The sequence below is a fragment of the Furipterus horrens genome, unplaced genomic scaffold, assembly GCF_987537825.1.
Source record: "Furipterus horrens unplaced genomic scaffold, mFurHor1.1.pri manual_scaffold_1, whole genome shotgun sequence".
NCBI classification, from domain to species: Eukaryota; Metazoa; Chordata; class Mammalia; order Chiroptera; family Furipteridae; genus Furipterus; species Furipterus horrens.
Genome location: NW_028327171.1, coordinates 34554264 through 34580955, shown reverse-complemented (window position 1 = coordinate 34580955; position 26692 = coordinate 34554264). Strand labels below are relative to the sequence as shown.

Genomic DNA, 26692 nt, shown 5'->3' with positions numbered 1-26692 from the left:
AATTTGATATATCTTCATTCTCTGACATTATTTTCCTTTCATACTAAATGTCATCTGGCTCAGAGACTAGATTTACAGGCCTCCACCTCACATTTGTGAAATTAGATTGGCATCTATGTGTCTCCTTTGATAACTGTGAGAAATATTAAAACTGCTGTCTGCAAAAAGCATATAAAAAGGTTATTTTTATATTATCATGTATAATTAACTTATATTTTTGTAAGCATTAGACAAATCTATTATAAAGTAATTTGGGTCCTTAGGCCAATAGGATTGTGGCTCATACGTCAAGGGATCCAATAGGATCATGTCCTTGAATGCAATACAATTTCAATGAAATTAAATTTGGACAGTTCTTTCTTCCAACTTTTATATGGTCATTGGTTGGGTTAGTATTTAGACAACTTTTTCCCCTCCAGGAATATGAAGACTTCCTTTGTTTTTATTCTTCTTTTTCTCCCTGAGTTTCTGAAAAACAAAGTATCCTAGTGCTTTTAGTGGATTTAACTTCAGATAGTTCCCTCAGAGATGATTGGTAATGCATTCTGTTTCCTTTATTCATTTGTAAAATATATTTGACCTCTTCTCAAGGCATAAATAGTTTGTTTGTTTTTTTTAAGAAATACTTACTCAATTGTATAATAACATAAAAGTTCAAACAAGATTCCTTTTGTGTTCTGAATTGTATTGATTTTGGCTATAGTATGAAGCCCACTAGCTGGGCATTTTAATTAATAACTGGAAAATGCTGATTTTCCAGGGAATTTAAAGAATGAGTCATTGGAAACAATAAATGTACTTTTTCCTGACTGAAGGTTAAAATCTAGAAATGGAGCAAAGGGCATAATTTCCAGGAGAAGGGCCCTAAGCTGATAGGATGATATTGCTAACTTCAAGTTAATCATCTGATTCCTGAACTTGGATTTCTTATCTCCAAGGTGGTGATTAGCTCGAAATCACCACATTGGAGGTAAGGAATCTGAGGATAAACTTCCATAGATTAGTAACATGGAACTCGCCTCTCTCTTGTTTTGTAAGATGAATAAATTTAGCTTGAGGGGAAGAGTGGGTAAAGATTAATAAAGATGCACCAGTGTTGTTTCCATGCCAACAGAGAAAAGCTATACTGATTTAAACAGCAGCATCTGCAAATTAATGGAAGTGTCATTCTCATGTTTGAGTCTTAGACTTGGGAAAGTCCAGAGACCTTGGTCTCAGTTTTCTGCACAGATTAGCTGTCTGCTTCTTCTTCTTCTTTTTTGCCCCAGAGCTACATTGTTTTACCTGGAAGGCAGCCTTTCCGGTAGTAGTTGAGTCCACCTCCCACACTTACTATAAGGGTGCTATCCAACCCCACACTTGTCTTAACTGCTTCTGAGAAATTTTTACTTGGCCACTCTCTTGAATGTTGTTACCTCAAGAATAAAGGGGGCCTCTGAAAATTCCCCTTCTCTTCTAATACAAAGAGGGGGTAGAGAAGCAACGTGTATGTGACCATCAAGTAAATTCCAGGATTTGTTGTCACCCTTAGGGTTTGTTTCTTGTATTTTGTTCCTTGGCATGGGAACTCTCTGCTCCTCTGTTTCCCTAACATATTTTTTAAAAGTTCCTTGGTGGGGAAAGAGGTATTGATTAGAACATTATGCAAGAAATCAATAAGCCCTGTGAAATATTGTCAGGCTAACTTAATGATTAAATTCTTACCCCTAACAACCACCTGCCCAAGTGGAGAATGGAAGTCTTATCACTGAAGATACACTGAGAAGTTTAGAAAACACCATCTTTGTTAAATTTCGAGTTGTATTGTTTAGCTTTGCTTCTAAATTGATCTTGCTACATTTACTTTCAATCTGATAAAGCTGTTTTAGAATATTTATTGCCAGAGATTTTTCTTTTTCTTTATAAGAGAACTTGTTTTATTTTCTTTCTTTCTTCCTTTCTTTCTTTTTCTTTTTTTTAAGCTGGAGACAGTGAAACAAGGAAGGGCTTAGAAAATATGAAGCAATAGAAGAGAAACTAGGTGGAGCTACTTTGTCTCACTAGAAATCTTATGGGAAAGAAGTGAGCCAAGGCAGGGCTGGAGAGTATGGGAAAAGGGGGCCTTGTGGACTGGTTCAAGGGGTTAGCCCAGGACCAGCTGCTGCTGCCCATTGCTCCCCTGGTTAAAAGTCTCATTTGGTCCCTTAGAGTTTAGAAGATGTATGCCTCTGGGGAAGAAAAAGGGGAAAGGAAAGGTGTAGCAGTGCTCTTGGGAGGGAGATCATGCACTGGATCCTTTGTCTTGAGGGTTTTAAATGCAAGGGGTTTAGGGGAGGTCTTAGGGAGGATCTCAATAGAATATCTATCAGCTTTATGCTGATGTGTCAAAATGAGATTTACAGTATTCCCTCATTTATCGCGGGTATTACGTTCTAGACCTCCCGTGATAGGTGAAAATCCATGAGGTAGGAACCTTACATTTATTTTAGTATTTATATTTATTTTAAGGCTTTATAAACCCTTCCCACACACTTATAAACTATTCCAAGTCCCTTATTAACCTTTCCCACTCCCTTATTAACCTTTCCCACACTTTTATGAACACTATTTATGTTCTTAAACATTTTCTACACTCTTAAACCTACGCAACTTTAACAACATATGTATACAGTATATACTGCAAAATCCCGTGATATAGTGAAAAATCCACGATAAATAATTAAATATAATATTTTTAAAAATCCTGCAATACAGTGAGGCCACAATAAGTGAACCGTGATATAGAGAAGGACTACTGTATTCCCTTAATATCATCTGTCCTTGGGTGTGGTTAGCACAAATGGCGCAGTTGGATTTCTGCTTTCTCTCTCAGTTGGGTGATTTAAGCTATTTACCCCCTAGTTTGGGAGGGATACACAGCATCAGTCACTAAGATTGTTTAGGTATGAGCTGTTGTGGCAATTTCTCAAGTTTATATCAGGTCCTTTGGCTGTAACTTATGAGTGCAAAGCTCAGAAAAGAAAAAATTTGACTTCTCAATAATTTTAAGTCAAAAGATGAGTGAAAAGTGAAACATTAGTTTGAAAGAAAACTAGAAAAATTCAGGAACCAATTCAGTTTGTGGATGAAAAGGAAAATTTTAAAGACTTAATATCCACCACTGTGTATTATAGATTCTTTTGAAAAAGATTCCCCCCCCCCCCAAAAAAAATAAACAACTCTCATTTTTATCAAAGATAGCCAAATCAGGACTCTTCACTGCATTAAGGCAGTTTCAATTTGGCCTGCTTATTTTCATAAGTACAAGAAGAAGAACTGATCATATATGCTCTCAATTTGCTTTGTTGAAATCTCAAAAGAAATCTCCAATTGAACTTTAATTAGCTCCTCAGGGCAGAAAAGCCAAGCCACATAGTTGCCATCAGACTTTGCCTACAATACCTATAAGTCTGGGTGAATTCCTCAAGTTCTCAATGTTCCCCAAAATGCCTTGAGGTTCTTTCTTTGACATCTCTCAGGAGAGCAGTCTTCATTCCTTACCTGGAAAAACTGCCATGAAACATGTAAATACAAGGGAGGCAAAAAAACCCAGAATTTATTTATAAAAAATTGTGTATTTATTCTTACATGTTTAAACTTCAGTGACCTTCAAAGTACTCTACATTTGATGCAATACACCTATGGAGACATCTTTTCCAGTGCTCAAAACAGTTTTTGAACTCGTTCATTTTGATGCCTTTTAGTGCTTCTGCCATTTTTTTGTTTCACCTCTTTCACATCAGCAAAATGTTTCCCTTTGAGGACCTTTTTTCATCCAGGAAAACAACAACAACAAAAATATTACTCAGGGCAAGATAAGGTGAATAGGAAGGGTGGAGCATGGGGGTCATGCCACTTTTGGTCAAAAACTGCCTATCACTCAGTGCAGTGTGGACAGTTGTGCTCATAGATTACCCATCATGAAATGGGCAAATGCACTGAAAGAGTCTTCAAAAAATTCACTAAAGCCAAATGCAGCCTCTCACAATAACATCAGCTGGTACACTGATACAGATGGGTTCCTAGAACACTCATCTAATGGCAGAAGCCTGTACTACAAGGGGCCCATCTCCAGAAGATATTTCTGGGTTTTTTTTTGAGCCCTTCCAACCCCATAAGCAAGGTATCAGGCCATTTCTCCAAGGAGCTCTTATCAGCTTCCAAAATCAATCTTGATTCCTTGAAGGTTTCTGGTGACATCCAGAGTCTAGTCATGTCTTCAACATGACATTTCAGTTAAAGTCTTGGTTTATTCAACCACAAGTAGAAACTGGCTATATGTGTTTCATTATAAAGAGAACAGATTCTTATTGGAAACATATTGCTATGAAAATAATAATACTCATTAAGAGTTGCCAAGTTCTGGAAGGATAAGGTAGGGAGAAAAATATAAATGCTTCAATATCACTGGGAAACACAGTTTTCGTTGAGTTAGATCTGACACTTGTTTTTGACTAACCTTTGGCATCTGAATCCAAAAATAACCCCAGTTTTTCTCAATCATGTCAACTTTTTAAGGTACAAGATACCCTCTCTTTGTCCCAAAAATTATACAAATGTCGTCGTCGTCGTCGGCAGCCGTCCGTCTCGAGAGACGATGGTGTAGCTTCTTAAGAGTCTATCTGCACCGCCGAGAATGGCTGTGCAGTCCGACTCAGGAGTGACACGGTATCTGTCTCCTCCCGTGTTGAATCGACATCTTGCGATGACGCTGGAGTGTCCTCTCCAGTGGAGCTGAAGCTACAGAGCCTGGGCAGGGTGATATGGAGGGTCTGCTGTTGCCCATGCAGCAGACCCCCCCTCTCTTCGCAGCTGAAGGATCCAAGGGAAAGACGGAGTCAATACAGCTTGGCTTCAGGTGCGCCGCAGGAGTTGCCGGTGTTGACTACAACGTCAAACCGCCTTAGGGACTCCGGCTCCGGATTTTCTGTCGGGGTTTACTCCCTTAGCCTTTCCCCTGAAGAGGTATGCCGCAAGGCAGCGGAGGTTTTTTGGAGTCAGAGTTTTCCTTCTCTGTATACAAATGTACATACAAAGAAAAATAAAGAAAAAATTACCTGAATATACTGTATATTTAGAGTTGTTTTATTCCTATAAAGGCTATATATTGTTACTGTAAGTCAAGTTGTATACAAGTAGTAAAGTTCTGCTACCAAACATACATATTAAGGTAAAAATTGACACTTATAGCATTTTGAAGCTCTCCAAGAGTTTCTGGACAAGTTTGGTGTAATTCTGTGCTTGTGTATTTCCAAGAAAGCCCTTGACAAAGTTTTTGAATGGCAATCAAGCATTCTTTTGGAGTTCTGACTTTGTCCCAATGAAATGTTCATCTTTAACGAGCTGTCAAATCTGTGGACCATCAAACACACCGGCCTTTATCTTTTCAAACAGCCTAGGAAATGTGAAAATGAGATACTTAAAACAATCTCCTTCAGTTGGTAAGGCTTTAACATATTGCTTCATGAGACCCAGTTTTATGTGCAGAGGTGTGAATATAATGTTCTTTCAGTCAACAAGTGGCTCATGTAGAATGTTTGGATGACCAGGTTTGAGGTCAGATCTTGGAGGTCAATTAAACTCCACCCAATGCTTCTCATGAGCTCTGCTGTCCCACATACACAGAAAACAGGGATACTTGGTGTATCTACGTTGCTGACCAAGAAGGAAGCAGACCATTTTAAGGTCAACACAGATGATCCAATTGTGCTTGTGATATTGCAACAGATCAATGACTCTCTTTGTCTCTTCATATTCTTCACAAAAATAAAACTGAATGGCCAATTGGGACTGTACCAAATAAACTGCCATTGTGGAGGAGGACACACTTCAAACTCTGCTTTGAGCTATCAACGAACAGTCGCCATTCAGTTGCGTTCTAGATTGGAATTCCCAATTCCTCCATTAAGCCATGTAGGTTATGGCAATACACAAAGCCACCGTCACTTCGAAAGTACTGCAGAAATGCACTTTCTCTTGACTGAAAGCAGGATACCTTCGCTCCTTTTTCAAGCAAGGTTTTCTCATGCAGTCTTGATGCTAGGAGTTCTGAAACCTCTTTGGATAATCCCAAATCTCCTGCCAAATCATTCAGTTCATGCTGATCAAATCCCTTATGAACTGAGTCATCTTCAATTTCAAAATCTTCATCGTTGCTGTCACTTAGTTCTTCACCATACTCCTGTTTTTTCAAAGAGGGTAGTTCAATGATAACTGGCACAGGGATTTCAGCTGATTGAGGCACTGAGCGAATAGCTGATGGTAGACTAGGATACTCTATTTTACATGCATTTTCCTTGTTATATCCTGACGTTTTCACTATACAACAGTAATAGTCACTTGAATGATCTCTGGGCTCTCACCAAACCATAGGTATACCAAATGGCAATTTATCACGTGTTCCCTTTGTCCACATTCGTAAACTCTTGACACACTGCTTGCACACCTTGTGAGGGACCCAAGACTTATCTTGATCACCAAGTTTTACTTTAAATATGCAAAATAGGCTTGCCTGACAAATGCACTGATGTTTGTCCTTTGACTGGGAATGGTGAAACTGCCACAGATATAGCAAAATGAATCAGGGTTGTTTAGGCACTTACAACAAGAAAGAGCAGAGGCAGTCATGATCTGAAGGAAAGGACATAAGTATGTATGTAAATAAAAAATAAATTCTGCTAACTCCTTGTATACAGACAAGAACTCGGACTACACTTCGGAATTAGATTCACTATATAGAGCAGCACACAGCCTCTCACCCCACTGTCTCATGTGTAACTGAATAGCCTAGACAAGTATGGACCTGTCGCTGGTCTCCAAGGTCATCCCCCACCCCTCCCCACTTCCTGGAGGTTTGCTCTCAGCCAATAGGAGAGAGAGCACTAGTGCTTCTCTTGATCCAGGCTCTATCCAGCCTAGAGTAGTTGCATTAAGATAAGCTGTACAGAAAAAACTTGACATGATAGAAGAAAACTAACTGCAATTTTGAAATTGGCATGCCTATTTAAGTCAAAAACAGCTGAAAAATTGAACTCAACAAGAATTATGTTAAAAATTGTTCCCCAGTATATAGCTTTTGAGGGCATAGAGCTATATTTTGATAGTTCTTTAGCAAAATCTCTATTTAGTCAAACTTTACTAAGCCATTAGGATTATTTAAAATTTCACATTAATGCACAACTTTAGATTTTCTGCATTGCAAATGTATACTTTTAAATTTAGATGAACTTCTTTATACTTAGCAATTTGGTTATGATATTCTGAAGTGATTTTGGAATTACTTCAAAAAATATTTTTGTTTTCAACTATTTGGTGATAAGAGCTTTGTGAATAAGAAAATATCAAGGTATTAGATAAGTAGTTTCCTTGATATTTGCTTTTCGTTTCCTGATATTCCATTCAACTATTCTATGACTTTGCATAAATTAGTTGCACCTCTGTAGTAATTTCTTTCAAACTGGGATTGACATTTTGTCTCTTCTCCCTAGAGATAAAATGAGAGCTGTGGCTTAGTATTTTAAAACATTCTGGATTCTGTGGGTCCAAGTCTGCAGTATCACTTCTGATATGTTTTTCTATATTTTTCAAACAATAAGCATTTCCACAAATCAGATTAAAAATGAATGCTATTGAATCACTATGTTTTATACAAGAAATGAAATGTAAAGACCATGACTTTTTAAATACTTATAATAATTTCAACATGAGTGTATGTTTGATTTAGGGTTTTTAAGTTCTTTTGAATTTTAAATACTTCCTCAAATAATCCTAAGAAAGAAATGAAAGAATTTAATTGGACCTCACAAGAACTTATAGCTCTAAGAGATTTATAATTTTTTCTTACAAGGTTAATATTAGATATTTCCAACCACATATAAAAAGTTTAAAGGAAAACCTGTTGTGTTTCATTTTATTAATTCTATTTACAATCCCAGTGCAAATACTGTTTCCTTTGAGGTGTCGTATCAGCTAGGAAGTGGTCACCTGTCTCTATAACTTTAAAAAACTTTCACATGTAAGTTTTATGACTCTTTCCCCAAAACTTTGTTGGTGTGGAATGTTTTCCATGTCTTGTCTTCTGGCTGCTTCCTAATGCCAGGAGCATTTTTTTTTTTTTTTTGTCTTTGATTTTTTTAGTAGAGCTGTTATTGACATGGTCTAAGACCATTGGCAGATCTGGGTGATGATGGCTGCTTCTGTAAATTGGGAGCAAAATAATGTTAAACCCTAGTTGTTTCAAGGAGTATATGAGGTAAAACTTCTGCATGTGCTAAGAATTGCATAATGTTTATTGGTTTTCCCCTCTGTGCCTACATGTTCTCACCTAGCACTCACCTAATTAGAATCAAGTTGCTTAATTTGAATAAGATACACGTTGAACGACTTTTTGCTTTTGCTGTTTAGTTTTGAGGATACTGGCTCATCTGACCTGATTCTGAATACCCTTTGCTAATTTTGTGATCTTGGACAATTTATTTAACTTTTCTAAACAAGAGATTGGTAAAGTATAGCCCATGGACCAAATCCTGCCCACTGCCTTTTTTTTGTATGGTTCATGAGATAAGAATCATTTTTACATTTTTAAATACTGAAAAACATCAAAAGAAGAATAATATTTCATGAAATAAAATAATATTAAATTCATATTTTAGTATGGATATATGAAGTTTTAATGAAGTACAGCCATCCTTATTTATTTATGTATTGCCTATGGCTGCTTTCATGCTACAGTAGTTTAACTACATGGTTCACAAAGCCTAAAATATTTACTGTTTGACTCTTTGCAGAGAAAAGTTTGCCTATTCCTGTCCTAACCTTCACTTTCCTCTCCTGTGCAATAGGACAAATAGCACCTATTTCAAAGAGATGTGAGATAATATGTGAAAAATGCTAAGTCCAATAGATATGAAGCACTCAGTGAATGTTAGCTGTTGATGTCCTTATAACATTTATTGTTTTTAATATTCTCATGATTTATTTAGTGAAAATGGATCAAAAATTCTCTTAATTTATACTTCCTAAAAATAATTATTTTATATTATAATTACACATAAGTGATTTAATTTTTATTAATTAATTATTTAATTTTAATTTTAGTACATTTATATTAGAATTGTTTGGTATTCCTGATGTTCAAGGACCTCCCAACAACCCCTCAGCCTACTTTGCCATTTAATTTTCCATTATTCTCCTTTACCTGACTCACTCTTGCCTAGCTGTACATCCAATTATCTTTTCACACCTTTCCCGTTCTATGTCCCCCTTTATCTCCCATTTCCACATGCCAAGTCTAGTCCATCTTCCAAGCCTGGCACCAACATCACTCCCTTCACATAGTTTTTTATTATTTTTGTATACGCTATGCCACACAATCTCCCTTTGCCAACAACAGAAACAAATACAAATGACTATGGGATGGAAATTCTTTCTCCATGACCTCCTTGAGCATTTTATTTTTACATATTAGAGCACACATCACTTTCTCAGTTGTGTTTTAATTATGTGTATACTTCTAATCTGTACTCTTTCAGGGAAATAGCATTATTATTGATCTGTGTAGTCTGTACAGTACCATAGGTGTATTTTACACACTGCAATACCTAATATTTGTTTTTTGAATGCATAATTTTTTTTTCTAAGTTTTTAAAGTGTGAATTTTTGGCCTCTTTTCAGACGGAATTCCTTGATATAAGCCAGCTGTCTTTCATCCATGATTTGGGACCAAAGGGCATGTAAGTTCCAGTGTTAGTTCTTTAAAGAGGTGTGAATGTTGATAAGCATTAACATTTGATTCATCAGCTCACCATGATGATGGAACTCACCTGGTTTTACTACTAGTTTCTCCCCAACAGAGTCAGAGCAACTGAGGATATCTATTTATACAAAACAGAGTATCTTGCTACATTAACCAAGGGTAGCAACTGCTCTACCCTCTTTCTTATGTGCTTATAGCACCAATTTCCTCTAACCTCACAGTTGGAGTGTTTAATACAGGCAGCAAATATGGTGTGTGTGGGAATTCATTAAAAATCAGACATACTATATTATATATTTGAAAGATGCTAAGACATTAGATCTTAAAAGTTCTCATCATAAGAAAAAAATTTTAACTGTGTAACAGTGGATCTTAGCTAGGCTTATTGTAGTGATCAGTCACTTCATATTATACAAATATTGAGTCACTGTATTGTATACCTAAAACTAACATAATGTTGTGTCAATTATATTTCAATTTTGAAAAATCAGATATATAAGTCCCTTCTTTTAATCACTTATACAAATTAGCTTTGCATTGCTCATTTTCATGGCTAAAAATAATACTGTGTAAAATGTATGTTATGTAACAAGATTGAAATTTACTTAATGATTATTTTCCTTCACAATATGAGAGCTTGATATGATAAAGAGTTTAACATTTTTTTTAGTAATGATCATTGTTAGTAGTTGTTTTGAAACATTTTTTATTCAGCCATTATTATTGTCCTTCCTTTTCATGTCTTTCAAAACCAAGATCTTTCTCTTTCCAAAGCTAAAAGCTTTGCTCTATTTCCATTGCTATGGCCTGATTCTAGAACTGTAGGTGAAGGGATAGAAAAATGGTTTGGGATCCATGAAAGAGTACCTCCTATACCTGAACAGCAGCTGAGCTTGAGCTGTCTTCGTGCCAACATTAGGCAATGTGTGAGGACTTTTTCCAGGCTGTTGCAGGGACTGGAGGGAGTGCTCAGCATTTAGAGCCAGAAATCAGGATGTTTAAGTTTCTGCAGTGTCTACAACACAATTATGCTGCAACCAGAGTGCTTTAAAGATTAGCTGCTGGAGTACTCAGCCTAGAAAATGAAATACTGAGCTATCTGAGGATGAAGGAAGAAAGAGTGGGGAGGAAAGTCATGTGAGAATGAAATAATAAATTTAGTCCCAAGTTGTAAGGCTGTATCAGCTGAGAGTGAGTTGGAAATTTGAAGATGATGAGTTAACTTGATGTCTCTTTCAGAGAAGGCATGATAATGAAAAAATCTGGGGGACACAGGATACCTGGCATGAATTGCTGTGGTCAGGGAAGTGTCTGCTACCGATGGTCAAGAAGGTAAGACTTAGGAGTTTTGTGTATTTGTTTTAAAAAACTGGATATTTGGGGAGTTTTTTATATACTAGTTTTAAATTATAAATTGTAAATCAATTATAAATCCTTTGAAAGTCATAGCAGAGCAAATTTTAAATCATTTTAAGTTCCAAATCTCCTCATCTATTTAAACATTTTTCTCAAACCTGGACTTATGGATGTAGTATAAAAATTATATACATAAAAACCCAGTGGGCCATTGGATTCAAAAATTGGTCAGCTAGCCCTGGCTGGTGTGGCTCAGTGTATTGAGCTCCGGCCTGTGAATGAAAGAGTCACCAGTTCAGTTCCCAGTCAAGGCATATGTCTGGGTTATGGGCCAAGTCCCCAGTTGGGGTTATGTGAGAGGCAACTGCACATTCATGTTTCTCTCCCTCCCCTTCCCCGTTCCTTCCTATCTCTCTAAAATAAATAAATAAAATTTTTAAAAGATTGGTCAGTCAACATATACAAAAGGCCAATAGGCACAAGGAAATATGCTTGACACTACTAGTCATCAGGGAAATGTAATTTAAAACTACAGTGTGATAGAATGTGACACTCATTGAATGGTTGTAGTCAAAAATATGGACAAGAGGGAGATCCAAAATGGCAGTGGACTAGTCAAATGTTATACTCCTCTCCTCTCAGGACCAATCTGGAATTATAGCTAAAATAGAGAACAGTCAACCTGAACAAATAACTAAAGGCTAGCTGAAGAGAAGTCTTATAACCAAGGATTTAGGGAAGAGGCCACATTGAGACTGGAAGGAATGGTGAGACATAAAAATGGCTGGCTGCACTCAAGGAACTTAGTCAAAACTTCAACAAAGAGATAACAAATATTTTTAAAAAGGACATAAAAACAATTAAAAGAACCAGTCAGGCGTCGGCCTGCGAGCCAAGTGTCGCTGGTTCGATTCCCAGTCAGGGCACATGACTAGGTTGCCCGTCAGGTCCCCAGTTGGGGGCGCGAGTGAGAATCAACCACACAGTGATGTTTCTCTCCTTCTCTTTCTTCTTTCCCCTCTCTCTATAAATAAACAAACAAACAAATAATTAAAAAAAAAAAAAAAGAACCAGTCAGAAGTGAAGAATACAGTATCTGAAATGAAGAATACACTAAAAAGAATAAACAGTAGGTTGGATGAAGCAGAGGATTGAATCATCCATTTGGAAGACAAGGTAGCAGAAAACACCCAATCAGAGCAGCAGAAAGAAAAAAGAATTTTTTAAAATGAGGATAGTTTAAGGGAACTTTGGGACAATATGAAGCGTAATGACATCTAAATCATAGGGATACAGAAGAAAAGAGAGAACAAGGGATCAAGAACCTATTTAAAGTAATAATGACATAAAATCTCTCTAACCTGGTGAAGAAGAAGACACACAAGTCCAGGATGTGCAGGGAGTCTCAACATAAACCCAAAAAGGCCACACCAAGACACATCATAATTAAAATGGCAAAATTTAAGATAAAACAATTTTTAAAGCAGCAAAGGATAAACAGTTACCTACAAGGGCGCTCCCATGACTGTCAGCTGATTTCTCAACAGAAACTTTGGAGGTCAGAAGGGATTGACTTGAGATATTCAAAGTGATAAAAAGCAAAGACCTACAACCAAGGCTACTTTACCCAGCAAGGCTATCATTTAATATTGAAGGAGAAATAAAGAGCTTTGCAGACAATAAAAGCTAAAGGAGTTCATTACTACCAAACCGGTATTATACAAAATGTTAAAGGGTCCTCTAGAAGAAGGAGAAGGAGAAGAAGAGGAAGAGGAGGAGGAAGAAGGAGGAGAAAAACAAAACAAAACAACAAACAACAACAAAAAAAACCCTCAGAAGAGTGCACTGACTGATGTGGCTCAGTTGGTTGGGTGTTGTCCTGCAAAGCACAGTCAGGTCACATGCCTGGGTTTGGTTCCTGGTTGGGGCATATACGAGAGGCATTCATTTGATGTTTCTCTCTCACATCGATATTTCTCTCCCTCTATTTTTCCCTCAGTTTCCCTCCCTCTAAATATAAATTTTTAAAAATCTTTAAAAAAAACAGAGAAACATAGTTATAAAGACTAAAATGGCAATAAATACATACCTATCAATAATCACTTTAAATGTAAACGGTTTAAATGCTCCAATCAAAAAACATCAGGTTGGATGTTTTTTGGATAAGAAAACAAGACTCACATATATGCTTTCTACAAGACATTTAAGCAGAGGTTTGATTAACAAGAAGGGACTATCCATGGGGATATCTGGAGGACACAATTTCTAGGCAGATGAATAGGGAATAAAGAAGCCCAAAGTAGAACAGGATTGTCAGGCTGAGGAACAGCCAGACCAAGGCAGTGGGAGATGAAGCTGAGAAGGTGATGGCTGGTGCATGGCTGCCCACCTGCATTTCAGTGCCACGGCATGTAGTAGCATAGGCAGGAGGCATCTTGTGAGAACAGCCCATAATCTCACCCGATTTAAAACAGGAATATTCATAAAAGTTCAAATATATTGGTGCCAGCAACTGTGCTAAGCAACGTACATGAATCATCTCAGTTAATCTGCACAAACACATAGGAGCTTGGCAGCTGTTACCCTCATTTTATAGATTTAAACTTCAGGCTCAAGTTCACACATTCCCACAGGTGGCAGAGCCAGAATTGGAGCCCAGGGAGGCTGACTTGAAGACAGGTGCTTAATCCCTGCGCAGCCAGTGCTGCCTCCCAAAAGGCTGGTTGATGGATTTCTTTCTTGATGCATATCCTCTCATTAAAGAAAAAAAAAAATCTATTGACAAAAGAGAGAAAGGGATAAAGGCAGAAGAGTCTTAATGAACGGTACAACTAAGAAGAGCTCTAAATAAAGGCCTGGAGTCAGTTTACCCTGATAGCTAATGACTGTTAGAAAAGAACAACTCATCATTGTCAAAGCAGAAGTCATTATCTTTTTTGTTCAGTTTTCAAAATTCAGCTCTCACTACTAACCAATTCCATATTTCCAGCCTGCCACATCTTGGAGGGGTGAGGGAGGAACCATTCACATTAATACTACATGAATGCCACCCCCTAGTGTTGAGCAGTGCCCTGGTTGTGCAATACACCCTGCCATCTCATTCCTGTGGCTGAGCAAGGCTGTTTATAGCCTATTGGGAGCCTGTGTGCAAATTAAAGAAAAGTGCCCCTTCCTGCAGGGTGACGTAGCCTGCACCAGTCCCCTCCTTCAGCAGGCGTCCTTGTGCAGGGTATGTCTGCCTGGAGGCCCCTGTGGCCTATTCCTGAGGACACCTTTTGCAGTTCTTGGTCCTGGTGGTTATGTCATGAGCCTTTGCTCTCAGGAGCATTTCTCAGATTCGTTTTGTAATAGGAGCTGGTACACCTGGATATGGGTCATTCCACTGTTGTCCCACACTGTTCTCTCCAGTGCGGAGCTCTGGCCAGAATTGGCTGTGATGCCACTCAGGTGTCCTTGACTTCCAGGCAGGCACATTCACCAGACTGGTATGTTTGACTTTTCTTCTAAGATCTGCAAGCCTATTAGCTGTGTTTTCAAAGCCTGTGGCTTCTTCTCAGTCAGCAACATAGTAAACCAGGTCTCTGGGACTGTGCCACATGTCTGTTCTCGAGCTTGCATCAAATTCAAGCCGAGAAAAGGGACAGCAGCTAAAGAGGGAACTTTTCCAGATATGTGATCCATCTACTCTTGTTTAGCCTTAACCAAGTTTTATCAATAGGCGGCCATGTGTCTGGTCTCATAACTCAGCCATGGCCATCAGAATCACTGAGTTAACATTTGACAGCATGACCTTGCCATTCATATTGAGCAATGTTTTGAGAATTCTTATAAAATGCATAATTTCTTCATTTGCTGAAAATTATTGAGAATATTATCTATTATATTGTTCAGTCACCTGTGTTAGCTCCCAAATGAGAGACTTCCTTTGGAATTTAGCTTTTTGGGTGAGAGATCGCTTATTTCTTTAACTTACTCATTTGGTCAGAAAAACCAGGAAGCTATGTGCCATCACCATAATTATATCAGCACTGTGGTTATTTGTTCTCTGTGACCTTTATAACTTCCTTTGTTAAACAATATCACATATATGTGCTTTACTGTAAGTTGTCCTCAGTCCATCCCATTCCCTTTATAGAGAGGGAGACAGCCTATACATTAAAAAATACAGGAATGAAATGAACTGTGTGGAAAACCATGTAGATTTGTCTACATTAAATCCCAGATTATAAAGCCACTAAAATGTAATGTAGTTAGCAATTTCAGTAAAGATTTATTATATATTTTTTAAAATTGTGAGTCTCCATGTGACATTTATAATATTACTTAATTTATGTGCAGATGTCCTGGTCTTACTTATCCCATAATGTGTGTTACTTTGCCTAATATGTGATATAATATACCTATTGTTATTCAGTTATCAATTTAATCACTTGATCACGTCACAACTGGAGGTAAATATAAATATATGGTGTTACGTGCAGCGGGGCAAAGTTGCCATTTGTTTTTACATGACATTGATCCCATTCTCTGTGTTGTTCTTTCCACTCACTATGCCATGCTTTGTCAACTACATCCTTACTATTCAAAGTGGTCCTAACATAGGCAACCCTCAGCTTGTAAGAAATGCAGAATCTCAGTCTGAATCCAAATCTGCATGTTGACAGGATCCCCAAGTGATGCATATTCACGGTCAAGTGTAAGAAAAGCTGTTCTATATTATCACAGTAGCTTGCTGACATGCCTCAGTCCGTTCCTCTTTCTCCTTCATACCCTTCTTTTTGAAACTTGGTGCCAGTGATATCACTGTTTTATTGCCTTGGCAGAGTATGAGGATTTAATCAACACGTTGGTGTTTTCTTTTCCTTTTTTCTTTTTTAAAAGATTTTATTTATTTATTTTTAGAGAAATAGGAAGGGAGGGAGGAAGAGAGGGAGAGAAACATCAATGTGTGGTTGCCTCTCATGCAACCCCAGCTGGGGATCTGGCCCACAACTCAGGCATGTGCTCTGACTGGGAATCGAACCTGTGACCCTTTGGTTCACAGGCCAGCGCTCAATGCACTGAGCCACACCAGCCTGGACTGGGTTTTTTTGTTTTGTTTTGTTTTGTTTTGTGTCATTTTAAACACAGACTTATCAGGCCTTTTTAATAGATCTTTGGTAAAGCCTGGGAATAATATTATAAATTCTTAACAAGAATCTGAAGAGATTCTGATGACCAGGCAAGTTTAGGAAACACTGGTTCCATGACATAATATCAGCCTTCTTGGCATGGACTTCAGATCCTCCTCAATGCGGCTTTTGTCCATTTCCCCAACTCTGTACTCATTTTCCCTTCTTACTCTCTCTGAGACTCTGGCTTCACCAAACCCTCTCCCAACACATGCAGTGTATGCAAACCTCAGAGCCTTGGCTAATTCTTTCCTCCCTGTCGGGTGTGCACTTTGACAAACCAACACCGGGCTCTATGTGATGGGGGTCCTTCCAGGCCTTGCTCAGACACCACCTCTTGGGAAGAATGCCACTAATGCGATCTCTTAGAACGGAGGATTCCCTCTTTGCACGCATCACTGTGTGTGTTTCTCTTCTAGTACTTACCCATTCAACCTATAATTATTGTTGCTTGTTCCGCATTAGCCTAGTAAGATCCTTTGAGAACATGTATGATTTATTTTTGTGCTGTTTCTACCTCTACCCTAACTCCTAGCTTACCACTGTACTTTTCCATTATAAGACTCTTAAATATATATTGAATTGAATGGAACCATACTTTTGAGAGATCATGTCCCATTGAATATCATTTAATAATGGTCCCTAAAATCGCAAATAATTTGAAATGAACAACAGAATATGTGGAGGACTGGATGCTTACTAGATTTTTTAAAGAGGTATTATACTTACTGAAAAACTTATTTGCCTCTTCTATAATTATTTTAGCAAACACCAACCTATTCCATTCTTCCAACAGTACATCCTGTGAGCACTACCTGCCGTTATCAGGGGTATTCTGCCAGACTTTGCGTTTAATGTTTAAAAACCTAATGAATTATTTTGAATTGCTTGGTGCCAGTACTTCTTATAAAAACACAATAGAAAGCTTTTGGATTTTTTGTTTGTTTCATAATGGTTTTCTAAAAATAAATTCCGTATGTAAAAATAAATTGTCTACTGTCTGCTAGTGTGTTTACTTCAGATTTGTCATGTAATTTGTTCTTTTTGTCTCGGTAATTCAGTCCAATTTAAAAAATATGTCTTATATTTTCCCAGGTGGTTGATAGTAAAAGATTCCTTTTTACTGTATATGAAACCAGACAGTGGTGCTATAGCCTTTGTCCTGCTGGTGGATAAAGAATTCAGAATTAAGGTGGGGAAGAAGGAGACAGAGACGAAATATGGACTCCGAATTGATAACCTTTCAAGGTAGAAATTTCAAATATTTTTAAAATAGTAAATATTTTCTTTGGTAAAAAATATTGTTACCAACATCTCTTAAAAACAAAGTTTTTCTCCCAACTTTAAACAAAGCAGGTAAAATGATTTAAATGTTTGAAAATTTTTATTTGAACTTATCCTCAATCAAAAATAATGAAACTACCTTTTCCTTTTAATAAAATTTTAAGAATAGAATATCCCTGTGCAGCAATGAGAATAAACTATCCTGTGTGTTGATATAAGTCTGTTTTAACAAAATTAACTACTCAATAATACCATTTTGCCAAACAGATAAATTAAGGAATGATAGTTCACATTAAAAAAAAAATGAAATTTTACTTTATGGACTGATATCATTTAACAAAATGGTTACAAATGGATTTGATTTAGAAAAAAATTTGATTTAGAATTTTTCTAAATCAAATTTAAAATTTAGATTTTTAGAAAGGTACCGTGAAAGGATACTCAAGTGTACATTTACTATAGATTTCACTTGTGAGTATGTGTGTGTTGATATATATGTTTTTTTCTGGAAGATTGTAGTTATATAATATATGTGTGTCTTTCTGTATACATTTGTTTCTATAAAGTTCAACCTTGTGTGTATTAATATATTGAATATATCCATTTCTGTCTTTGCTCACAGTGACTGGCATAGAGTTATAGATATATCCTTACAAATACACATTTGCATGCGTGTGAGTGTGTGTGTAGAAGATTTGGAACTTCCCTTTCTCCTCTCCCAAGTTCAGGGTTGGTTATTGGAAATGCAAAGGTGCTGCTATTAATCCTTCCTGGCACTATGTTTCTGTTTTGGGGAGGGCCATAGAAATCAGGCCACAGTTCTGCTGGATCCCTGTAGTAGATCTCTGAACCAGTCTTTGGGATCAGGTGGTGGAACATGCCATTTTGCTTGGCTTTCATGGATTCAGAGTAGGGAAAGAATTACCCTTCTAAAGTACAATCAGATGATATTTCCAGAAGCAGAGGAAATGGACATCAGGCAGTACAAAGGGAAATGATCTCTATAGGAGCCAACAACTAAGTAACAATGTAGGAGCCAACAACTAAGTAACATCGAGACATAGAACCTCACCTTATACCTCTTTCATTATCCTCCTTACAGCCTAGCACAGCTCCAGGCCTATAGTAAGTACCCTTACACTTGAAAATATATTTTTGCTTTGTTGACTATATTTTAAAATCTTGCCAAAAATTTTTAGAAGTCTGCTTTTTTGATATAAGTAAGATGTTGTTTGCTTAAATTTTCAACTTATGTCTGCAGTACCAAAACAAAACAGGGCATAGTTGATCCTTAAATTTGTTTAAAGAGACAAAACACAGAGTGACCATTCCTTCCCACATTTTGCTTTTCTTTGAAGGACACTTATTTTAAAATGCAACAGCTATAGACACGCTCGGTGGTGGGCAGGGGCTATAGAAGAATTCATCCAGAAACACGGCACCAACTTTCTCAAAGATCATCGATTTGGGTCATATGCTGCTATCCAAGAGAACACTTTAGCTAAATGGTAAGTTCTTTTTGCTCTAAGACTGTCAGGGTAGTCAGAGCATCTGAGTCATCTGGAATCAGTTTTCAAAGCTGTAAAAAGACATAATGCATAATACTTAACAAGGGCCTTTCTTTATAGGACTACCTGAGCATCAATTAATTTTTCAATTTTTATTTATAAGATTTGTTACAATGAGCTTTAGATTGCTAGCTTTAGATTTTGAAGTTTGATTTTAAAAGCTAACTTACTAACTGTGGGAGAAGGGTTGGGTAGGGTGGAGAAAAGCAATGGGGAAAAATGTGGGACAACTGTAATAGAAAAACAATAAATTTATTTTTTATTTTTTTGATTTTATTTTTTGGTTTTTCAATTACAGTGGTCCCATTTTCCCCCCACTGCTCTCCCCCACCCAGCCCACCCCTTCTCCCACAATCATATCCCTCCCTGTTGTCCATGAGTCATTTATACACATTTCTTGACTAAACCCTTCCCTTCCTTATCCCCCTTCTCTCCTTCCCCCCTCCCCCCTATTGACTGTTATTCTGCTCCTTATCCTATTTAGTTCATTTGTTTATGTTGTTCTTTAGTTTCCTGTATTAGTGATATCATATGGTATTTTTCTTTCTTTGCCTGGCTTATTTCTTTTTTTTAGTGAAAAAAATTGTTAAGAGGGTAGTTCTCATGAGTAGATCATTTAGAATTCAAAACTAAAATTAATTTAAAATGGATTGTTTTTGCAACAATTGTAGTAAGGATTAGATCTAGTGAGTCATCAGTGAATGCTATATCTAGGGCAAGATTTTTGTAAGGAGCAGGACATTGGGATTTGTGGTTTTTGTTTGGTTTTGCATGCACAGCTAAATTATTTACTTGATTTTATCATCTTCTGTCAGAGGCTTTAATTTGTGTTTATTTTTGAATTCTAAATGATCTTATTCAATTCTTTTGAAATTTGCTAGGGCACCTTTTGATTTTTTTCTTTCAAATTTTCTCCCACTTTTTCTTTACTTCTTTAAATATAGTAAGAATAAATTTTTAAAATTATATCCAATGATTCAAAAAAAAGGCACTAACTTTATACATTTTCTTGATGATGCAAATGGAAGATTTCTTTAAGTCATTAGTCATAATTTAAAGAAAAGAATGTACCTGCTGGATATTTCTTTTGAATAATATCATGCTTAGCATGTTTTTCTACCCATGGATTGGAAATTGGTCTATTTTCAGTCTTAGAAGAACAACCATATGTGAGTTCAAGAGGATGGGAGAATTCACTTGACCCCATATGATAATGATGCCAATCAAATTGTTGTTCTCTCAGCAGAAAAGAATCAGGTTGCTTATTTCTACCTACTGTACTTTCTGTATAGCAGGTGGTATTCTCGGTCTTTGTTTTCTATTCACACAAAAAAAACTGGTGGTTGTGTAGAAACTTGGCAGTGGCTTTCATCTTTGTCTGTCTTCTTCTTTTATTTTTTGTAAAAACAAAAACTTGTCTTTCAGGTATGTTAATGCCAAAGGGTATTTTGAAGATGTTGCAAATGCGATGGAAGAGGCAAAAGAAGAGATTTTTATCACAGATTGGTGGTTAGTATTTGTCCATGGGGATTGTGTTTAGGAGTCTCTGTGTTTAGGAATGTACAACAGTGTTTGTTGCACTGTTCCAGAATCACACATTATTTAAACCAGTAGTAGTGACAGATGGTTGGGCCAAAGTCTCAACCAATTAACTAGTGGCCTCCAGTGAAATGTCTTTTCAAATACTTGGCATCCAATTATATTCTTAAAATATTTAACTTGAATAATTTTGTATTTGTCTTTCTGTGTGGAAGCAGACACTCAATATTTTGTAAAGATTATGTTACAATGCAAATATAGTTGTAGAGGTAGTGGAAAATAATCTTCCTTGGATAGTTTTTCTTTATTCTGGTATGTCTGTCACCAGGTCCAGTAAATATAATTCTTTCAAATCGTCCCTTTGAAATTGAAATAGTTCTATTTGCCCATTACTGTTAAAATGTACTTGTTAATGACTATTCTGGTCAGCTTTTTTTGGCAATAGTTCAGGTTTCAGCTTTCTGACCCCCTTTAAAAACATCCATGTGAGTTATGGTACCTATTAAAGACATTGGAAGTCTCATATCTGAAACTCATTTAGCTACTGGGAAATTTTACTCCTGGAGTTGGTGTAGGCTTTATAGTCTAACTTTAGTTCCAATTACCCATCTGCCTGGAAAGTTAAAAACTATTCCAGGTGCCACCATTGACTGCATTGGAAATGAAAATATTTAAAATAAGTTTTCCTTCTAAGATCTAAGTTGCTAGAAATGCCCCTATTTTTCCCTATCATGTTTCCTTCCAAATGCTACCTTTTATATGAACTGTGAAAATATCATCATAATTTATTTCCTCCTAATTCTAGATCTAGGAGTAGTTCACTCATCTTTTTCCATGGTTCACCTCAGTGATATGAAACTGTAATAGTAGGGCATGCTTCCCCAACCTGGGCACAACTGAGATTTGGGGCCAGATGATTCTTTGTTGTGGGGTGTTGTTCTGTGCATTGTGGAATGTTGAATACCATCAGTATTCCTCGCTTTGACCCACTAGATGCCAATAGCAATATCCCAGTGGTGATGATCCAAATGTCTTTAGACATTGCCAATTGCCCCCTGGGAGCTAAAGTCCCTCTGGGTTGAGAATCATTGATCTAGAATCATTAGATGAGGTATGTGATGGTTAGCACATCTGCAAATCTTTATTCTAATGTTGATGGAAGCGCTTAATCTTAGCCTTTATATTCTTGTCACATTTTGTCTCTTTACTCAATTACCAGAAATAAAATTAAGTCTCCTGTTTAGGAGGTATTGCTCTGGTTGAATACTTTCTAAATGCTTATGAGAATACATTCAAGTTTAATGTCATACTATATTCCTTGAAAAAATATTTCTGAAAGTTTGATGAAGACATGAGAGAGACTGAAAATAGCATTTATACTGAGCCCATGTTTTCATGTTTTATGGAAGAAAATAATCTCTCTTTTGAGAGTTGTGGATACTAAAATACAGACTCACATTTAAACATCTAAAAGAGATGAAACCCTGAATGTTTTCTCTTCTACTGTGAGAAAAAAAAAGTGAATCAGGGGGTTCTTTCTTTTTCATAACTGCTCTAAGATAACATCTTATTACAACACTACCTTTGAAATAAAACCTTTGCAGTAACTTCCCTCATAACAAGTGAAGAAAATTCTTGTCATGCAAGTATTGCAAAAGGGAGCATTCAAAAACTTAACCAAACCTTGATATGTCTATATCTGAGAGACTGATAAGCACAGTTAGAGAATACACATGCCCTTTAGAAACCTCCAACTCAAGAGACATCATATACTTAAGTGAAAATGGTATGATTATATTTCTAAAACAATTATTATGCAAGCAAAGGCAGATATGATGAAATGAGAAACAACCTGGGGCCTAGAAGTACGTGGTTCCTTTGTTCATTAATTTTACTACCTATTTGTTCATTTGCTAATTTATTCACTCATTCATTCCATGGCTATTTAGTGAGTCCACATTCTGTGACAGGTGCTGAACCAGGCCATGTGCATATAAAGATGAGTGCAAAGCAGCTCTTACTCTGGAACAACATAGAGTCAGGAAGTCATATGTAAAACAGCGATTGGGGAAAACTCAGTGATGAGGATCAACATAACAGGAGGCATGGAAGGGGCAGTGTCCATCATACTGCATACTGCTGTGTTGTCTGTGTCTATGAGTTTGTTTTTTATTCTTATTTTTTATTTTTTAGAGATAAAAAGCCATTTTATTGTTCATATTTTTTATTTTTTTCTCCTTCTTCTTAAAGAAGACCCTTTAACATTTCTTGTAATACTGGTTTAGTGATGGTGAACTCTGTTTAGCTGTTTTTGGGGAGTGGGGTCTGGAAAGCTCTTTGTCTACCTTTTGATTCTAAATGATAGCTTTGCTGGGTAGAGTAATCTTGGTTGTTGTAGGTTCTTGCTTTACATCATTTTGGATATTTCTTGCCAGTCCTTTCTGGTCTGCAAAGTTTCTGTTGAGAAATCAACTGACAGTCTTATGAGAACTCCCTTGTAGGTAACCTACTGTTTTTCTCTTGCTGCTTTTAAGATTCTCCCTTTGTCTTTAACCTTTTGCATTTTAGTTATGATGTGTCTTGCTGTAGGCCTCTTTGGGTTCATCCTGTTTGGAACTCTCTGCACTTTCTGAATTTGTATGTCTTCCTGGACTTGTATGTCTGTTTCCTTCATCGGGTTAGGGAAGTTTTCTGTCATTATTTTCTCAAATAGATTTTTAGTTTCTTGTCCTCTCTCTTCTCTTTTTTGCACCCCCATAGTGCATATGTTGGTATGCTTGAAGTTGTCCCAGGGGCTTGTTACACTATCCTCATTTTTTAAAATTATTTTTTCTTTTGATTATTTGGATTGGGTATTTTTTGCTTTTTTATATTCCAAATTGCTGATTTGATTCTTGGCTTTATATATTCCCTGTAAATTATTCTTCATTTCAGTTAGTATATCATTCACTTATGACTGGTTCTTTTTTGTGGTTCCAATGTCTTTTTTATTCTGTTGAAATTCTCACTAAGTTCATTGAGCATCCTTATAACCAATGTTTTGAACTCTGCATCTAGCAGATTGCTTGTCTTAATTCTGTTTAGTTCTTTTTCTGGAGTTTTGTTCTTTTCTTTCATTTGGGGCATGTTTCTTTCTTTGTCTCCTCATTTTAGTAGCCTCTGTGTGTTTGTTTCTATGTAATAGGTAGTGCTGCTATGTCTTTCAGGCTTGGTAGAGTCGCCTTATGTAGTAGGTGTTCTGTGGAGCCCAGTGGCACAGCTTCCTCAATCACCCAAGTTGGGCACTCCATGTGCATCCTTCACCCTTGTTGGCTGTATACACCCTCCTGTTGTACTTGAAATTTGATTTCTGTTGGTACATCAATGGGATAGCTTTACCCCCAGGCCCACTGATTGGCTACAAGGACTGGTTGCAACAGATCAGATTTTTTTTAAAGAATGGGATAGGATTGGAAAAGGAAGGAAAGAAAAGACAAAGGAAAGGTACAGCCTCAATGATAGTAGGGTTATTATTTTGTGAGATTTTTATTTCAATAGTAAAAGATGTATAGATAGATAATAAATAGATAGAGTTATTTCTATGTATGTATAGTGTATTCATGTGGATTATGATTCAAAAAGTTTGAAATTCACCGACTTTCAACAGGGTTTTCAAAGTTTTCCTGTAAAGGGCCAGATAGTATACACTTTAGGCTTTTCATTTGACATACAGTCTCTGATGGATATTCTTCTTTATGTGTGTGTTTTATAACTCTTTAAAATGTAAGAACCAGTTTTATCTCATGAGCCATACTAAAACAGACTATAGGCCAGATTTTGATTGTGGACCATAGTTTACCAACCCTTGTTTTAAAAAGTAGCTTTAAGTTACTACATTATGTTAATATTAAGAGCTAAAGTTGAGAAGGAAAACTCTGATTCCAAAAAACCTCCGCTGCCTTGCGGCATACCTCTTCAGGGGAAAGGCTAAGGGAGTAAACCCCAACAGAAAATCCGGAGCCGGAGTCCCTAAGGCGGTTTGACGTTGTAGTCAACACCGGCAACTCCTGCGGCGCACCTGAAGCCAAGCTGTAGTGACTCTGTCTTTCCCCTTGGATCCTTCAGCTGTGAAGAGAGGGGGGGTCTGCTGCATGGGCAACAGCTGGCCCTCCATATCACCCTGCCCAGGCTTTGTAGCTTCACTGGAGAGGACACTCCAGCGTCATTGCAAGATGTCGACTCAACACGGGAGGAGACAGATACCGGTTATAAGCTCATCCGATTGGCAAAGGAAATGAGCGCCAGGGGTCTCCTCTGACGGTGGGAGAGGTCATCGCACCTCACTGGACAGCTACTGCCCGCCTCAAGCTGGGCAGCCCCCAGCCAATTAGGTGCCGTCTCGCCATGGCTCGCCTGCCCCACTGGGTGCGTGGGGATCAGAGAGGCGTCTCTCGAAAAGTGGGCCACAAAACACTCGCACCAGGCAATTCCAAGCAAAAAACAAGAAAGAAGCCTCCAGCTCTTCGCCTCGCTAGCTGGAACATCAGGACCATGTGTCCCGGACTTACTGCAGACCTTCCGTGGATCAATGATACCAGGAAAACCGCCGTCATCGACAGGGAACTGGCACGACTAAACATTGACATTGCGGCTCTACAGGAGACCCGGTTGGCCGACAACGGAACTATCAGAGAAACCAACTATACCTTCTACTGGCAAGGGAAGTCTCCGGACCAACCAAGACAGCACGGTGTTGGGTTCGCTGTGAAGAACACGCTTGTTAACTCCATAGAGCCACCCACAGGAGGCACAGAGAGATTACTTGCCTTCTGATTGTCAACAACTTTCGGCCCAGTCAGCATTCTTAGCGCGTATGCCCCAACCCTCTGCGCCACCACCGAAGAGAAAGAACAGTTCTACCATGCACTGGACGAAGCGTTATCCAAGATCCCCAGAAGTAACACTCTTTATCTCCTTGGAGACTTCAACGCAAGAGTAGGAGCCGACCACATGGCCTGGCCCACCTGCCTTGGAAACTTTGGGAGAGGAAAGATCAATGAGAATGGTCAGCGACTGCTTGAGCTTTCGTGTCACCACAGCCTGTGTGTGACAAACACATTCTTCAAGTGCAAAGAGATCCACCAGGTGTCATGGAGGCACCCCCGCTCCCACCACTGGCACCAGCTTGACCTCGTCATCACCAGAAGAACGGATATTGGCAGCACCCTCCTCACCCGCAGCTACCACAGTGCAGACTGCGACACGGACCATGCCCTCGTGGTAAGCAAGGTGCGCATAACGTCGAAGAGGTTGCACCACTCCAAGATGAAGGGTCGCCCACGCATCAACACCAGTTGTGCCAGCAACCCAGTTAAGACCCAGCAATTCATCAACAGGATGGAAGATGCACTCGGCGAGGGAATGGCGGCAGACGACATTATCGAATCCAATTGGTCACGTCTCCGCGACGCCATATACAACTCCGCCATTATTGCTTACGGGAAGAAAGAGCGGAAGAACGCTGACTGGTACGAGGCTCACTGGGAAGAAATGGAACCCGTGATCGAGGCTAAGAGGAAGGCCCTACTGGCTTACAAGGCCACGCCCACTCCCAGTACACTTCAAGCTCTACGGGCTGCCAGGAACAAAGTCCAGAAGACCGCCCGCCACTGTGCCAACACCTATTGGCTAAACCTGTGCAGAAGCATCCAGGAAGCCGCCGATATAGGCAACGCACGAGGAATGTATGAGGGTATCAAGAAGGCAACAGGCCCAATCCCCTCCAAGATCGCCCCCCTTAAGTCCAAGACAGGTGAGGTCATCACTGACCAGGAACAGCAAATGCGGCGGTGGACCGAGCACTACCTCGAGCTGTACGCAACGAGGAACACCGTAACAGACACTGCTCTTAACGCCATCCCAGACCTACCAGTCATGGAGGAGCTAGACACCCCACCTACTGCGGCAGAGCTCGGCAAAGCCATCGACCGCCTCGTTTGCGGGAAAGCACCAGGAAGCGACGG

The 26692-nt window shown here is 38.2% G+C and overlaps 1 protein-coding gene across 3 annotated transcripts in view; it reads left to right on the top strand.

Annotated features, from left to right (window-relative positions):
- The window catches only part of PLD1 (phospholipase D1), a 165597-nt gene that overhangs the window by 45787 nt on the left and 93118 nt on the right, over positions 1-26692 (top strand). For all 3 annotated transcript variants that reach the window (XM_090273918.1, XM_090273909.1, XM_090273928.1), the window contains exons 7-11: positions 9691-9749; positions 11012-11104; positions 17395-17547; positions 18942-19091; positions 20577-20660. In XM_090273918.1, the coding sequence (XP_090130044.1) occupies positions 9691-9749; positions 11012-11104; positions 17395-17547; positions 18942-19091; positions 20577-20660 (539 nt within the window). The remainder of the gene's footprint in view (positions 1-9690; positions 9750-11011; positions 11105-17394; positions 17548-18941; positions 19092-20576; positions 20661-26692) is intronic.